The sequence below is a fragment of the Meleagris gallopavo genome, chromosome Z (genome assembly GCF_905368555.1).
Source record: "Meleagris gallopavo chromosome Z, MGAL_WU_HG_1.1, whole genome shotgun sequence".
Classification (NCBI taxonomy): Eukaryota; Metazoa; Chordata; class Aves; order Galliformes; family Phasianidae; genus Meleagris; species Meleagris gallopavo.
In genome coordinates, this window is record NC_139435.1 from 65,359,960 (window position 1) to 65,378,369 (window position 18,410).

At 41.3% G+C, this 18,410-nt stretch overlaps 1 protein-coding gene across 8 annotated transcripts in view; it reads left to right on the forward strand.

Annotated features, from left to right (window-relative positions):
• PALM2AKAP2 (PALM2 and AKAP2 fusion) overlaps positions 1-18,410 on the forward strand; it is a 246,313-nt gene that overhangs the window by 89,087 nt on the left and 138,816 nt on the right. For all 8 annotated transcript variants that reach the window (XM_085213912.1, XM_085213914.1, XM_085213913.1 and 5 more), the window contains exons 4-5: positions 11,726-11,840; positions 12,410-12,431. In XM_085213912.1, the coding sequence (XP_085070038.1) occupies positions 11,726-11,840; positions 12,410-12,431 (137 nt within the window). The remainder of the gene's footprint in view (positions 1-11,725; positions 11,841-12,409; positions 12,432-18,410) is intronic.

The window sequence follows — 18,410 nt, forward strand, 5'->3', positions numbered from 1 at the left end:
AGTGAAGACAAACTTTTCAGCTTCCCACAGTTAAAATCATGCCTTGTTCCAACTCTCCATGAGGCAACAAGGGGGACTTCTGAGCCATCAAGGAAATTAAAAAGGACATTGCCACATTGTTAAACTCACTCGCCTTTCTTCAGCACTGTGAGTGATAAGATAGTATGACTCATGTGTGGCTGATATTAAGTAACGTGGAATAAAGAGCTGGAAGGGGAAGTCGTGTGCAATCTCAGAGCTCTTCTCTGCACTCCTTTCTTTATCCATAAGATGCTTTCCACGCAAGAATTTGGTCTCATAGATTCTATACACCATAGGAAATTATAATACTATGTATAAAAATCAAAGGACAAAATGCCTCCAGATATGCTCAGAATTACATGAACAGGTAGTGGAGATTTAGGAGCTCGTTTGGTGTGGCCTCTAGCTCTCTCCCCCCACTCTTCTCACTCTCACCTAGTGCAGTAACAACTAATGAGATGCTTCTGATGGAAGGAAAACAATTCTGAAATGAGATATGGACATTTGGAGTGGGTAGGGCAAATTTAGAAGACATTCTGTACTCTTGGGAAGAGAAAACCAGGGTCTGTATGACAGAGATAAAACCATGATAGTTGAAACTAATGCATTTCCAAAACATGTTCAGAATTTCATCAGCTTTCAGTCAATCCCAGGATGCTGTTGACTTGCCTCCTCTGCTTGTCCTGGATTGATAAGCAATTCCTTGAACTGAAATTCATTCATTTTAGCACATGCTTTCATTCTTGCCTAGCTGAGCACAGCCAGTGGCAAAATACACTGTCCTTTGCTAACCAAAATCCAGTTATCACTGCAGCCCCACCTTCCCTACACTTGTGGGCCGGAAATACGTCCTGGGAATTTATGAGGAGAACAGCACAGAGTTCTCCCTGTGCCTGCAAGGACATATGATCTCCCCAAAATCCCTTACCGGCAGTAACAGCACCACCCAACAGTCCCATGGACACTCAGAGAAAATGGTAAGAACAATAGCAGGAAATGTCTCAGGGTGGAAACAACAATCTGAACACAGCCCACATTTCTGGGGGCTTCCTGATTGGCTTGATTTTCCTCAGCTGGAGCAGTTCGGATAACCCTGGAGTTGTCTCACCAGGGTGAAACCTCTCCCCATTGAAGCTGCATTTGTTCTGATGTTTTCTGGGAGCACAGGGAGACTTACCACCAAGAACAAACAAATAAACGAACAGAACACAAGAACTTTAATGTAGATTAGAGCCATGAAATGGGGTCAGGACAGGACAGTAGGATTTTGGTTTACTGCTTGTTGATGCTGGTGGAGAGTAGCAATGCAGGACAGCCTGTCCATTCCCAGAGAACACATTCTTCACCTTGCACCAGCCTTTATCCTAGAAAAAGGGACTGTGAGATCCTGTAAGAGAATGGCAGCAGAGGACAGATTTGTGATGTTTGAGTCCAAGAAACTGTTTGCAACAAGAAACAAACAAAACAAGCAGCAGTTCCTACTGGGTGTTCCCCTTCCTGCCCTGCTGCTCGGTTTCTGTCCCTGCTGTCCAAGCAGCTCTTGGCAGACATGCAGGGGAATGCATTTCTATATTTGTGAGGGGCTCTTGATGTTGGGAATTTTAAAAGGAACTTAATAAAACTCACTGCCAAAAGCACACTGACTGCCAGCTGCACGTACCCCCTAGTTCTCCTGCTCAGGGGCTTCTGAGGGCCTCACAGGTTCAGACAGTCTAAAGCACAACACAAAAGTCAAGGAAAGGTTGGGTAGGAAAGGTCAGAAGGAAGCAGATAGGATCCCTGTAAGCTTCAGTTTTCCATCATAGTAAGATGTGGTGCTTTAACAGCCACGCACCAGCCAAGTCACAAGGAAGGTGTCATCACACCAATTATAATACCTGCTTGGGCTTGCACATTTTCAGTGTAATAGCCTGAATTTTCTGGGGCTCATTTTCAATTTCTGAGTTGTTCTCAGACACGTATGTCTTGACTACATTCCATCAAATGGCATGGTGTGCCTTAGATCAGACCACTGATTGCTGGGCAGCACAGCCTTACAAAGCCAAGAAATAGGCTTGTTGACATCATCTTCCCTGCAACAGCACATTTTCAGCAACTGCTGCAGACTATTCATAAAGAAAGAGAACAAATAAGCTGTTGTCTGCACCTGAAATTCACTACAAAGTCCATGCAGTCATTAGAAGTACACATGTCTCAAGTCAAACCAAGATCCCAGAAACATCACATGTACTGTGAGTATCCATAATTAGTAGTACCAAATAACATACCTTCCTGTGAGAAGCACAGTCTGATGTGTGATTGGACCATACTGGAAACTGTATTGGGTCAGGATGGAGAAATGGAGTCAGACATAGTGATTTACAGCAGAGCTAAAGCAGACAACTCCAGCTTTTGCTTGTTTTTTTGAGAATACTGCTCTTTCAACAAACAGTACAAGCTTTCAAAGATGATCAGATTGCCACACAAAGGACTTATCTGCATTTGCTCCCTGGGGGCAGGGAGGGATTGAAAACATCCCAGATGTGAAACATACAAGGAGTGAAATCCTGGTTTGTGTGCAGTAAGGAGTGACCTGACATGACTGTGAGCAGAGTCTCTCTTAGAAGAGGCAGTGGAGTTTGGTGTGGAGGAAAATGTAGGAATTCAAAGAATGACAAGAAGTATCAGTAAGAGGAAAAAAGGGCAACCTATGCAAGGAGGACCTTGTCTTTCAATTACTTTTCATGTACCTGCATATATATATGCATAAAGACAAATCCGTGGATTACAGCATTTAAGAGGTTCTCTCAAGTACCCCTGGTTATGCTTGGACTGCCATAAATACAATATGTATTAATAACCAGCATACTCTCTCTTTAAACCTCTGTCAGTTGAATGGGTGTTAGAGTAGGTTGGTAAGAGTGCTTGTTGATGATGGTGTTTAGACAGATATAATGTGCAAACAGTCGGAGCAGAGATATTACAGTGGAGTTCAGTACACCATTTCAAATTCTTTCTTCAAAAGTAGAACATATGCAAAGAATCCTACAATGAAACTTTAGAGTACTTCTTCCTGCTATAAAAGAACTTGAGCACCTTGTCAGTGCAGAAAGTTAGAATTATCCATGATATTTTTATTTCACATTGTAGAATTATGTTCCATTATCCCATTTATTGACAGAAAAAAGATTTAGAGTTCCTAAGAGTCATATGAACACTGGCACTGCAGAAAAACAAACAAATAATGATGTTAACCACCACCATGTCATGTTCGTATCCACTTCATACAATCTAAGCAATAGGTAGAGAAGAGGAAGAAAAATATTTACATCAAAATATTTATGTCCTTGAGAATAAAAACAAAAGAAAACAAATAAATGAAAAGTAAAAACACAATCTTTGGCCCAAGACAAAAGAAAAGAATTGTCATTATAAACTGAGCAAGAAAAATGCAGCTCAAAGGAAATTGTGATTCACAGGAGGGAGAAAACAGTAGCAAGCGGAAATGCAACAGAAGGGGAAAGATAATTTGTAGGAAATTAGAGCTGTATAACATATTTTACAAACCATAATACATGTTACTTTATAACATGTAACAAATCATGTTATATTGTGTATACACATAGGTGTTCTTAAGTGCAATAATTACTACACTTGACAAGTGATCATACGTGGACTCCTTCCCTTAAACTGTGGTTGTTCTCATCAGCTGCAGTACATATTTAGAATTTTCCCTTTCGTTAGCTTCTAGAGATGCAAGCTTTTGTAGACTACAGATCTTCATCCTAGAAACTGGAAGAGTTTTTTTTTGTCACAAATGAGATGTGATGCCATGTGCTCCAAAGATCTCTTTTCTGAGGAGAGTGACTTTTAGTGAAGGCATCAAGAAAGCCGGCCAGTAGATAGGAGCACTGGTTGTATGGTCATACATGAATGTATTTGCCTTATGGAAAGGACAGAGGAGAAGCAAGGAGAAAGGATGATAAGGAAGCAATACACATAATATTTTAATAGGAAATGAGGTGCTATAATTGAATAAATAATCAATGGAGTCTGATTGACTGTGAGGAGCAGGGCAGTTCCAGGGAAGTGGGAGACACCAAGAGGATTGGGAAGGATGGGCATGGGGCATGGATGGTGAGGGATGGGATCCACCAGGAACACGAATGAGGACTGTGCAAGTGGTAGGAAGAGAAGGGTAGTAGAGGAAAAAGTTAAAGACAAGGAAAGGATGAGGAGAGGATGGGTCTGGCTTAGAGCTTGTTTTCTGTCTTCTTCAGTACTGTATCTACATAAAACTGCATCATCAGCCCTGTGCTGGCTGTAATATTTTCCAACTCCCTAGTTGCTCAGCTACACTTCTGATTTTGAGAGTGTTTGGCCCAGTGTGGTGAGTTTCTGACAGAAATGCAGTTAAATCCCAAACACAAGGGTACTTTGGCCTTTCAGCTGCCACCAGCATACTCACCGAGTTTAAGAAAAGAGCGGTTCCTTGGATAGTGAGGTCAAAACTACTTGGCAGCAGGTATCTGATCTCCCCAGAGGATAAGAGGGAAGGAGACTCCTCAGAGAAGTGTACAGGCCACTATTGACCCAAGATATTTTCCTTTTTCATGCAGCATTTCTTGAGCTCCAAGCTTGCAGAAGTTTATTGCATTCCTAGTGCAGACCCTTCTAGAGGCATCAGTAAGTTTCAATACAGATAGAAAATAAATAGCCAGCATCTATCTGAAGTTTCTGGTGTGGACAACCTGGACGTTGCTGGGAGATAAAACCTGCACCCTTTCCTAGGTTTGCTGCCTTCCCTGTTAATGCTGTGAAGTAACCGTGTGTATCCTCAGGACACTGGTATGTGTAAGAGTGGAACAAAAACAACCTCCTTCCATAGCAGCTGCAGGTAAAGGTGCATAAGATCATTCCTGAATGTGAGTTGTGCATCCATGCTAGCCCTGGGTAGCACTGTAGCAGCCAGCACTACTGCACTACAGAGGATGAGCATTCTAAAGTCATCCCTCAGTTGCTCTCCCTTCATTCCTTGGACTTCTCCCAAGCTATAAATAATACAGTCCGCTATACAGCTGAACTGCTGACATAAGTTTCTAAGCCAAAATGAATTTTCATGTGGCTAGCTGCAACGTGTCAGCCTTCTGTGCTGCTTTCCCGGTCTCTAGGTGTGTACTGCTTGTGTCTGGGCTTTGTGAGGAGGAGAACCACATGTGTTGACATGCTTCTAAAACAGAGAAAAAGTAGCTCCAACTGGTGGAAGTCTCACCACAGATACAATGATTAGTACACCAACAGGGTGTAGCTTTGGCATGGAAAGGACTCGGCTGCATAGCTTTGGCAATTCCAGGTCAAAGCATTTGTAAACTGTCCAAAAAGCCTTCTACATCTGAAGCGCATAACAGTTTACTAACTAACTCTGGATAAATACATTTGGTTTTTATAGCTGACCATGTTTAGTTCGAGAGATCCTATGGCCAATATATTCTTGACTTGTTCTTGTTTTGGCTAACCTAACAGGGATTAACATGGTCCTAAATCAGGCAGATGCAAAATATCAGTATTTTTGTGCATATACATATCTATTGTAAACAGCAAGTGGAGTCATACAGTGTATTTCCTTTCTTACCAAGTTCTCCAGTTCTCCAAATGACATTGGGTTTCAACTTCTGCTAAGTGAGAGGGACTTCCTATGTGCTCAGGAAGACACAAGTAGATATAGAGCAACTCATGCAACTTCATGCCTAAATCTCGTTTACGGGCATTGATTAGTGATAACGTATTCCCAGTCTTTCCAATCACATAGGCTTTGCTTTTTCAAAGATGCTAATTAACTTTGCTGCTCTTGATTATCAGTCACACTCTGCAAACAATACTCTTCTGGAATCATAACATGCACACTGCTAGATGTCCTCTTTTAGGGTTGGCTTTTTAAAAAGCATGAGCTCTGCAGAAAGACTAAACTAAGAGGCATTGAATTACTCAGCTCCAGACTCACATTTCAGATCCTGCTTCAGACTTGAAATCAGGCAGTTTTTCACCACCGGCACAGCTCGTGTGTAGATACATAGAGACATCTACAGATGCTTCACCTGGGTTTGGCATAACTGCCAGTGTTTGCTAAAAAAACTAAGCCAATGAAGGAACCTAAGCCAGGTGATTCTCTGCTTCCCTATAGTAGTAAGAGCACAGTTCATGGCGTAGAATGTAAGTAAATGGCATTTTGCTTTACAGCTGTTGCTGAGATGTGGTAGTCAATACAGGTGCTGGCTACCCTGCTGCCCATACTAAGTAATAGGAATGAGGGGTCCACAAGGTGAAGTATCTTACCCAGTATTCAGTTGCACTGCTGGAAAAGGCTCTTGGCTCTGTGCTCAAAGATGGACACTGCACTTTAAATTTCTGTTGCCCATAAGAGAAGAAACACTTTCTGGTATTGCTCTCTGGTCAAAAGCTTCATGAAGGCTAAATGCATGAGGCAGACACTGAGCCCATACAGAGATCAAATTCTGCCCTATAAATGCCAAAGGAGAGCCCAGCTCTCCTTAAACTTTATGCTTAGCAATTATGTAGTAATTATCAGGGAGGTTGTTAATAGCTCTCTGCTTGTGAGTCTACCTTTTTAATATCAGTTAGATTTTCAACTCTGAGAAACCTGGTACTAATTACTAGTGTCCAGATCCGTTACTCCTTTGTGCCTTTTGCACCAGGTTGTTTTAGAGTGTCAGTTAAGCAATGGTAAAATACTCACAGCTGAGCCATTCCTCACTTTGCATACGCATCCTTCAACTTTCCCCTTTCAGTGTTTATTCTGATTAAGTCTTTCCTGTTTTCCTTTGTATATTTTTCTTATTCACGCAGATGAATGTTCATTTTTCTACTGACACATCAATATGTATGCCACAGACATCATTTCTGTTATGCATCAGTCTTCACTGCAGAAATGGCACATTTCTCAGGTTGTGGAGTACAACCCAGCATTCAGAGCAAAAACAGGCTAAAGATCTGGTCTCTAAACCTGCGGCTGTTCTACCTGCTTAAAATGCTGTTACAGTCCTACCTAGAAAAAAAATACTGCTGAGCTTTCTCCCAAATGAGTTATCTCCAGAAAGCATGCGTGTGTCAGAGTTAGTGAGCTGGACAGAGGAAGCTGTGTTGTCTTCTGGCGTGGCTCTCCTTACTTAAGATTTGTGTGTCCTTGTTGCAAAGAGCAAAGGTGTACATCACCCTGAGAGCACTCTTCAGGGTCTCTGCTGGGGTCACAGCAAAACACTTGTATCTTTCAGCAGAGAGGAAGACAAAGGCCTGAATTCATTTTTTTCAACGTAAATGCACATCTACATATACCACAGTACCAACCGTCTCTTTTCACCTCTTAACTCTCCCCTCTTAATTTCCCTTTCTGTTATCTGAACTAAAAATACTTCTGTGCTCTCCAAAAGTTCCTTTGGTCTCTGTTCCCAGCATCTCCGCATGAGGTGTCATCCCATCATTCCTGCTCTCTCAGAATATCCCAGCCTGCTGACACAGGCTCAAATCCTATCAAACACAACAGTCAGATTTCCTTCAGACACCTGATGCATCCTCTTCCCTGCAGCACTGAGCAGTTCTGCTCTGAATTCCGCAGGGCATCTTATCTAACTATCTAACACTTACAGATTTTGAAAGAGAAAGCCTCACAGCAGCCTTGAAAAGACTTTCATTTCCCCCAGAGCCTTAGAGGATATCAAGCCTTCACTGAACAAAGCCCTGAGCATCTTGGTATGAAATCATAACTAACCTTGCTTGGAGGCCTCTAGAGGTCTCCCGTCCGACCTGGATTATTGTTTCTGTAATCTTACCAACCAATGAGTGAGAGCACCCACAGATGATGACTGGCAGAAAAATGATGGCCAAGAGACAGAATACCCAGACATCTTCTTCTGTTCATGGCTTTCTCCCCTTTGTGGTGGGACGTCACCATAAAAATGACCAAGTAGATCATCTGGTTTTCATGACCATTCTTCTCAGTGTTGAGCCCCAGCATCATATGGGACACTACCAAGTTTTCATAACCCAGTCTGGACCACTTTCAACAGGCACCTTTTCCCCAGCCTCCTGGACGCCAAGTCAGGATATACAAGAATCCTTGAAATATGCTGGATTTCCTTGTGTGTTCAGGTTAGCTCCTTCCAGAAGAGCATGACCAAAACAGAGCTCTTGATGGCCCAGCTGGGAATTGCCCGACAGGGCTGGATAGATAGCCACCTTCCTGTCTCCACCTCCTGGGACACAGACTTGGAGTTGAGATGTGGCAAGAGAAACATCCCTTGCAGCTGAGGAAATCACACCACTGAAAATGCTCTTGTATCCTCAAGTGCTTATGGCAGATGTCCACCAAAGGAAGCTGAGGTACAGAAAGCCCAAGACCCAACTGGATTTCTGAGTGATGAAATCTCCCCTCTTTATTCCTATAGTATTAAGGGAAGTGGGACTCAGTGTACACCCACTGTAAAGACCTGCCCATGACAAAACAACTCCTGAATTCATCACCTGCTTTTTTTTAATCCTTATGGCAACAGTTCAGCAGATCCTGGAGATCAGATAACTACTTGCACTGAGAAGCAGCTAGGCTAACAGGCTGTTTTACTTCAACTTCAAAACAGTCTTGAGCTCCATTTTCCTCTGTGTGCATTCCCTACAGCATTCCAGATACTGCAGTTGTTTATTTGATGGCTTTATTGTCATAGTTGTCATTCAAACTCTAGCCTGAAGTCTGCTAAGGAGCCAGGAAGAAGGGAATTAGAGGATTTCCCTATCAGGTGTCAAATGACAATTAAAACACATCCTCTTTAAACTGAGCTAGAAGAAAGGGACATTATTGAATATTTAGAAGGCTTACACAGGAAGAATGTAAGGACTTTGTATATGCATGTACGTGCACATGTGTACTTTGATGGATTTATTGCTGTTTAGATCATTATACAGCATATTGCCTGAAACAAATGTGCTATTAGTGCCTGTTTCTCAGGCTAAATTTGTGTTTGTCTGTTGTATCTTGTTACCAAAATAGCCAGCAGTACTCCTGGTCACTCAGAAAATTTGGCAGTATGATACAACAGAAAAAAAAAAAGGACACAAAACAACCTTCAGTTTGAATTGTGACTTTAATCTTTGCACTGCTTCAGTGTAAGAAGCCCAAAGGTGGTAGGCTGAGGTGCCTACTGAAGAAGATGTATTTTCCAGTGAGGTCTCTGGTACCTGTGTGATTTGCTGCTTTATGTATACAACAGCTCACATGGAAAGTGAGCATTGTGCAGAGTGGTCCTGTTACCTCACATACCCCATTAGCATTTCCGTGGCTTTCAAGCATAGAGAGTAGAGTTGTAAACTTTAGTGAAGGGGAATAAAGTAACCTCCCGTGGATAATAACACTTGATAAATGATCCTTGTGCTGTATAACAGAGTGCATTCTAGCTAAACACGACTGAATGATCAGTATTTCTCCTGCCGCAGCTAGCGATCCAGTATTTCACCTGCAGGACTAGATCCAGTCTCAGTAATGCCTTAGAGTTCTTAGTCTGCCTGCAGTGATTTCAGTGGAAGAAGAGCAGTGTGGCACAAGGTTTTATGCATTCTAAGATTTCTGTCCCTAAGAGCCCTGCTATGTCTTTAATACTGGCAGCTCTGTATCAATTCCTTTCCTCTTTAGCAAGTTGCTGATATTACTGATTCTAGAAGGTTAAAAAAAAAAAGAAGAAGAAGAAGAAGAAAAAGTTTCCAGAATAGGAAAATCTGATCTATCTGTCCAAATTTTTTTTAGTGGCAATGGTAGTCTGGCATGAATGCAGCAGAAACTATGGAAGTGGACTGGGAGTGAAGGTTAAGAGGAACACGAACAAGTGGGGGGGAAAAAAAGAAAAAAAAAAAAAAAAAAAAGCAGATATCCAGACAGTAAGAAATTATAAATCCACATAATGGCAACCAATTCCTTTCACAGTTTTGAGCCAGTACACAAAATATGCATTTATGATCACCTCTGATTGCAAGGAGTCTACGAACATTTTTTGCAGCACTACTCACACCAAATGAGTTGCCTTACACCACGTGTGCCCTCAGTGTTTTCATTGTCATAACAGACGAACCCATGTCCAGCTCATTTGAAAGAATTTTTCACGTGAATTTTGTTGTTGCTGACTTCTGCCATTTTCCAGTCTCTTCCTGGGTCATGTGTCTAGCAACATGCACCAGGCTGCACAATATGTATCCCGAACATGCTGCTGAGTAATTCACTTGGGAAGAAAAGAGACACACTACCAAAACCCCACTCACCCAACTCCACAACGTAATTTCATCAGAACATAATAATTCAGATGTCTTTGTCAGCAAGGTATAAATGTGCATGGATCTACTAATCACCCCAAGGGACACGGAAGAAAATGAAACCACCTTTCTGTTGACTTCTAAATTCATTAAGTAGGAGCTTGGCAATCTCTGTCCTCCATGACAAGTGATATTTTCACTTCAATTTAAAAATATTTCCTGGGAAGGAAAATTGAGATGGAGTACTTTTGAAAACTTTCTCCCTGCAGTATTCCCTGTACCAACTTTCTCTATCTCATTAGAATGAAATACTTGCATTTTTTAACATTTATATTAACTTAGAGAAAGCATTAGGTGGATTGGAACTGCAGTTTCTAATGATATTTACATTTGGGCACGTGAATTTTGTAAGCAACCCAACCTGTTGAGTTCCTGAAAGGAGAAATCCTTCCCTGCTTTCCAGCTCACTGTGCACAGTCACCTTCTCCTCACCTTCTGCCTTCTGATTGAACAAGCACTAATGAAGCCCTGTGCTGAACAGAGATGAAGAGCAAAAATTTGTCCCTTTGTTTTATTTGTTTCCAAAATTGAGAAAATAGGAACAGTGATGTGCATAAAAATAGAAAGAATATAACTGTGTAATATTGGTATAAATCGTGGCAATAAAAGCAGGTTTGAGTTAAAGTAATGGAGAATCTGACCTCGTGTATTTGTGGTTAAAGAATATCCCAAATCAAGATGAACTGCATCTTCAGAAGTGAGTGTTGATAGATTTCACCACGTTCAGCAAGCCTGTTTGCTGCCTAGAAGAATAACACTGTTCTCTGTGTATTTTATTATGTGCAGTCCCTGGGGTCACCAGTACCATCCAGTAAGAGTAGGAAGCATGGATGGAGATCCAAGGCTTTTAGCTACCCTAGAAGGAAGCTCCAGCCAACCAGAGTTATTAAGGAAATTGGGTGATGCTCTTGCTCCTAAAAAACTCTTAGTACAATTATTTGTCTGCCAGCTTCCAAAAGCTATTTCCACTTCCATTGTCTGTAGTACAGCAGCACTAGGAGCAGCATTCCTCTAATCATTACTACATTTCTACAGTTATATTCAATACTCTGGTTTCTACAGTGGAAGTGCATGTCTGAGAGATGTTAAAGGAATTGGGATGAAGGTGTACTTTTAGTTAACCTGCACTTTTTTTGCAAAAGTCTGTAATAAGAAAATTATGTTTTTTGTCTTGAATATATGCTTTATAAATAATTCATGTCATTCATGTGCTAATAAATCAGATGTGAATAGCAAGTATAAAAGGTATTCCTTATGACACTTGAAATTCTAATTATTACTTCGGTGACTTTATCTCATTGAAATAGCTTTTATAAGTTTTATTTTTCTGTGTATGTGCATGTCTGTATGTCTTCCACAGGTTGGAACAAGAAATACAGAAGTTGGAAAGTGAGGAATCTCAAATATCTGCCAAAGAACAAATCATTTTGGAGAAACTAAAAGAGACTGAGAAGTCCTTCGATAACTTGCAAAAGGTATTTAAAAAAAAAAAAAAAATTTGGACATAGACTGAAACTGAGACTCTTAGCACTATTCCAAAATAGCAGCTATAATTCATGCATTTACAGGAAGGTTGAGGGCAGTTGCAGAGCATTTATCTCAAACCAGGATGACCAAAAGCAGCAAAGATACAGAGGTGTCAGATCTATTCTGGTTTGGACTATTTGGATTTCCCCTCCCCATTCCAGCCTTTTCAAGAAGGAGATCTAGTACACTATCTCATAGCTTATCCGCATGGAAACCATGTGAGCTTTTGGAACGGAGTGAAAGATGTCAGGATGCCTGTAAGGAATCTCAAGCTTCCCCCTTTCAGTAGCACCCAAAAATAGCGTCATCTGACATAAACACCTCTTCTGAATGACACTGCTTATGAGAAACAGCAAGAGTTCTCCTTTCTGTTACAACCATGTCCCACTTCCTTGGCCTCTAACTGCACCTAGACCTGAGGAGCCAAAGTCCCAGTTACCCATTTAAAAGTGACAAAGAACCATAAAAGCAATCCTAGAAAGTTTTAACCAGTCTTCTTTCTTTTTTCTCTTCACAGACTTTCTCACAACAGGATGGTGGTAAGTGCCTTTTTACTACTGTTTATCTTTGAGTTTAACAAATGTTACATAGCTGTGTTGCAGAAGTTTACAGGGTGAAGGTTCTTCCATTCATTGCGTGATTCTGATTTACTGCTAGAGCAGTGTTTGCTATAGTGCAAGCACACATGTCACTGTTGCTGTGGGGCAGCATTCCTTTGGTAGTGCTCCAGCTACTGCTATGTACATACTAGGAAAAATAAAATGAGGATTTCTTAAAACAGTCATTGATCAAGACGTCCAGATGTCTTCCAAGTTACTGACCTCTTCCACAACATGACAGCCCAACAGTGGAGATTCCTTTTCACCTGCTCAGTGATCTATGCTCCCCCTTTCATGAGCTCATACTATTCACAAACTGCTAAATACAATGTGGACTACTCCTAATTTACAGCAACAATCTGTTTTTGTTTAAAATTGGATTACTTCTCTGATGAAAGACATTCTGTGTGTGACTATTGTCACAGAAGGAAAGCCTTGCGTAGGTGAGTGAGGATGCAATAATTCCCAGTTTATGATCTTAGTGTGACAAGATATGTGGTCAGTCTAAATACTGGTATTCAAATGCAGGTGTCTGAGTGAAGAAAACATGTAGTTTGTTGCAAAAAGTCTAGAGAAACTCTTGCAGTGCACCTCCAGGACCATCAGGACCCAGGAAGGACAGCACACTGATCCATCTGCAGATAATTCTCTTCTCCAGGCACAGGTTCCCAGCACCCAACTTCGAACTGATAAGATGCAATATTCTAGTTCCTCCAGCTGCTGACAAAGTTACTCTCAGGCTTACTTATGGCATAGGCAGGGAACGTGAAGGATGATCCTAACATATTATAGCACTGGTACACAAGTGTAGATTAATGCATAGCCCATAAGTTGATTTAGTTCTGCTGTAGGGAGATTCTTTTGATTGATATTAATATTAGCTGGTTATGAGGTTTTATTTTTACCTCAGAGATCTAGTTCAGAAGTGTTATATTCTGATTACAATGTAATTCAATCTTTAGGATAGCTTCAGGAGTTTCAAAAAAAAAAAAAAAAAAAAAAGTCCCAGTAGGATGCTCTTCCGTGAGAATTTTTTTTTTCTCTTTCCTGAAGCTTTTGAAATTGTCTATCACGAAGTAAATAAATATCCAGAATGGCAAATATTTTGTACCTGTGCAGAGTGATAAGCTTCCTAAAGAGGAATCAGTGCCTACAGGTATTAGCACATAACATATCACCTAACACATGCAGCAACCTTCAGGACTCCTGCAAGGCACGGTTTGCCTTTTCATGAGTGATATGATAAAACTTGAGTGAAACAAAACTCCACTTAGCAAACGTAAGGCAATAGTTTCCCCTAAAACTTTTTCTTGTAGCATATCTATCTGCAGTTCTTTGTTCAGCCTCACCATGCTCGAGATTTGGCCTGATCTCAGCAGATTATTCCTTCACAGACTGAGCCAGAAGCAAACATAGCTTGTGATGTCTGCAGGTCTAACAGATAACAGTAACATTATGTGAATGGCAGCAGGTTGCTCACAGAACCCATGAACCCATGTGTGAACGGAAGAGGGACGGGATTTAGATAAGTTAGTGGGTACCTCTTCTGAAGCCTTGGTTTACCTGCCTTATCTCATCCTCTTGGTAGCTGGTCATCCTCTAGGCAGCTTTGTGAAGAAGCAGACTGCACTCTGAGGCTCTAGAAACGTTCATGCCTGTGAGCCATCCCACTGACCCAGGTCTGCCTCCCATTGTGGGCATGGTGTAGCTGTGCATGTCTACATGGATAAAGCTGTGTTTTCTGCTGCACAACAGCAGTCTGTGTTGGCAGCTGATCACAGAAAGAAGAGGTTATGTACATTGCTAGCTGTGAGCAGTTCAATAACGTAGATTTGTCCGCCCTTCAAATACACATACAACTTCTTTTATTGAGGCAGATCATTCATTTGTCAACTGTATAATGCATGTTGCAGAGGAAAATGATAGGAACCATTGCATTTTACAGCAAGGCTGTGTAAAAACATACATGAGTTAGTACATACACCAATTGCTACCTATGTTGGCAGATCATTCAACTGATGCCTGGAAGACTGAGTTTGTAAATCTCATGTTAGTTCACAGAATACATGCTTCCCTTTATTCTAAATGTAGTGACGATGTAGAAAGTGATTTACCTCACCAATGTATCCCTCTGCATGCTTCTGTGCCATGTATGTGGTGTTGACATAGCTTTTGCTTATGTAAAAAAAACACAACTGCAGAGAGCTCAGAGCCCAGAGTGATACAGAAGGAGATGAGGGAAGAGAAGAGGTGGTGGACACTGATGGTCAACCAAGTGGCTCGGTATCCTTCCTGTGTGACTGCTTTGGCAATGACTACCTATTAGCTTGAAGTTATCCAGACACAACAAATGCAAATCCCGCATTTCTAGGGTACAAACATATTTTGCCATTATAGATTGCTACACAAAATAAAGCTGAGCAGAAGCCAAGGCTCTGCCAGTGGTTCCATCCTCTGCAGTTGAGCTTCTCTCAGCCTGTGGTGTCCTAGGCCTACAAGAGAAGTTCTCCAGTTAAACTAGGCCTGAGATAACACTAGGGATGGTGTCATTTATTGCTTTCCACGTCTACAGGCAAAACCAGGCACTCTGTAGTATTGTGCTGCATGCCTAGCGTGAACAAATAGAAAAGAGAGTGCTCACACTCCGTGTGTGCATATGTTTGTGACTCAGTGTATGCATAAACTAAAAGCCTCATTAAGATCCAACTGACTGTTGACTCTTTGCCCTGGGGTAAATTCATTCCCTGCAGCCTTAAGCAATCAGAATGCAAACTGCAGTCTGCTACTTCAGTGAACAGGCAAAAGGCCCAGCTGCAGCAACTCTACAGTTTGCATGAGCTGTTTAAATCTTGTGTATGTTAACATATATTTGACAACGCTGTGGCTCTGAAAACCTGATGTGGATGATTTGATTCCCAGCTGCTGGCTTAGCAGCTCGTCGAGCTTCTTCTGCTTCAGTCTGGATTGATGCACAGCCACCTGCTCAGACCTGTGTTCCTGATCTTACATGTGGCTTATCATCTCTGTTCACCCTGACATAATGTTCTGCAGAACCTGATGGCTTCACAGGGGAACAGCCCTGTCCTGGGTGCCAGTGTGCATGGCAGAACTCAGGCACCCAGTTTGTCAGTAGTTAGACATTTTAAAGTAAATCAAGCTCTTGGAAAATGAGCTCACCATGAACTACTTTGAGCACCCCCAAAGGTTTTGTTCTGTATAAGCACTCTTGAAAGATTACCAGGCCCTATATGTGTTCTCAGTCACTTCATTAGTCTGATAACACAGAGAAGTGCCATAATCCTAAAGTGCAGCTTGTTGTAAGTAGTATGAAAAGCCACAAGACATGTTTTATGGCATTCTTAGATATTAATAGCTCATCAAAGGTTAAAATGGAGCTACTGAATGGAGTCAGTTCAAATGCTTTAATTTATGACCTAACTTCTCATGTGAACAAAATACTAATTGTGTCTCAACCACTCCTTGTAAAATTGCTCTCATATTGTTTTTAGACCTGGTTGCCAGAGAAATAAAGGGAAATAAGCTCTTTTCATCCAGGGTCGGGAGAGGGGTAGCTGTCACAGAAACAGCCAAAATGAACCAATGGTCCCTCTGATACCCCTCTGATACATGTCCCTCCCACTACAACTTTCCCACTTTCTGGTAACTGGAGATTCTCAGGAGCCCTTGAGCAACATTTTTAAGTACCTTATTATATGTTTCTAAGCTGAGTCAATGCTAGCAGCAACTGAAAGACATTGCCTCCTAACACAAGAGGCCAAAAAGCCAGTATCTTACTAAAGTCCGTACACATGCAAGCATCAAAGTGAGAATTGCTTGGCCTACTGCTGGACAACAGCAATGCTAAATGATGGAATGTGCTGACAACACCCGTACGTGGACAGACAACTCTGTCACTCAAGTCACTGGATGAGTGTGCAATCAAAATGCTGTTCCAGCATCACACTCGATGGCATAAATAATTACTAAATTTCTGCCATTTCTGGAATACAAAGTTCTTTCTCATTCTGGCCCAGAAGCAGTCTCAACATTTCTTACTTCTGAGAAATTACTTCAGTTTTCACTATAGCCTCCTCATTTGCTGGTGATGTTTCACAGAATAACAACAGAGGGCATTGTACCAATTTCTCATCAGAGGCATGACACTTTATGAAAGAAAGCAGCTGTTACTGGCCACTGTTCAGTCAGTTGTGTCCTAGACAATTATTTCTCCTAGGCCATATTGCTAAAAATAAAAATTAAAAAAAAAGAACCTTCGAGGAAACATTGTGCATTGAAAATATAAAGGCTCAGTTGCCAAGACTGCTATTTGTCCACTGAAGTGTGAAATAAAGCAGTATTTCCCTGACTTTTTTGAAATTCATCTGAACTTCTGTAACAACTTCCTGACTTTCCTGAATGAATTTGCACTGTGCCTCTTCCTCATCCTATTCTGACACAGGAAATAGAAAAGACAGAGCAGGTGCCTCTTTCATAGGATCATAGAATCACAGAGTGGTTTGGATTAGAAGGGACCTTTCTTGAGTCATTTACATTGCTCCAATGGTGAACTGTCCTCTTTGGGACTGCAATTACTATCTCATAGTACCAAACAGCTCCAGTGGCCACTGCAGGCTATTAGGGCATAAAACTGTTCCACTCGCAGCAGGCACAGCTGTCCTTCAAAGGAGCAGGTTTGGGGTTAGAGGTGACATGTCTTGCTTTTACTGGCGGTGCCATCAGGTACAACATGTGTCTCTTGTGGGTTTTTTTGGGGGGATGGATATTGGCCGACAGGGAACAGAGTGAGCATATCTCCATTCACAAGAGAAATGGTGGCAGTGATGTAGCCACTAACATGGCACTTCTTTTTCTCTCATCCTTCTCCATTTCACATTCACTGTCTGCACTAATTCTTTGTATTTCACCTGCTCACAACAACAAGAGACACTGAAGAAGGCAGATTCTACCACCTATCCTCACACTTGAACCAGGTCATATCAAGGGCGCAGCAGCTTAATTTCACAATGTATCTGCAACGCATCCTTGGAAGGCAACATATCTCTGTGTCAGACCAGACGGAGTTTTGTGTTTGAACAGAAATTCCACCTTTTCCACACAAAATTCAAAAAAATTCCCAACTGATATGAAACAATGTGATTATTTTTTTTCTGCTTCTTTTGTTTTGGAAGTCAAACTGAAAGTTAGTTACTTGCACATCTCTCCTCAGAGCTCTTCTTCTAATTCAGCCACTGAACCTTAGCAGAAGTTATATTTAACCCAGCCATAAAACTTCTCCCAGTAATTGTTTATAAAACGTCTTTAATGTCTTTTCTAAAGAATATATTTAGCTTGTGGTAAACAACGGTAAGCAAGTCAGCCTTCCAGCAAGTTCTCTACTTTTTTGAACACTGCTTATGAACAGAGGCACTACAGAGCTGACAAGAACTTAATAGGTGCTGCAGGGCACAATGAGCACCCTACTAGACTATATGTTATTTCATTATTAGCTATATTAATATCTCTAAGAACAAAGAGCCAACTGGCAGTTCTATAATATGCAAACAACCCATGCAAAAAGAACTGGCCTTTCATCCCTTTCAGCCAACAATAGCATTTTTAAGCTTTTATATCTGTATGTGAGATGTTTGTTATGCTAGATATTACTCCAGGTTTGTTCCTTGCCAACCCCATCTTTCCCCCCAACACTTCCCATATTTAAAGGTCACAGACTTGATAAATCCAGAACCTCCTGACAAATAATTTTATGTGTTGAACTTACACAAGGTTTGAGTCATCTGGACCCATTCCCTCCTACCTCAGCTAGTTTACTGAACACCAATCACACGACTGTGACTTTGCATTTTGTTTGCTTTGATCCAATTATCTAATACAAAGCTCCAGCAACTATTGTTGGGGCTG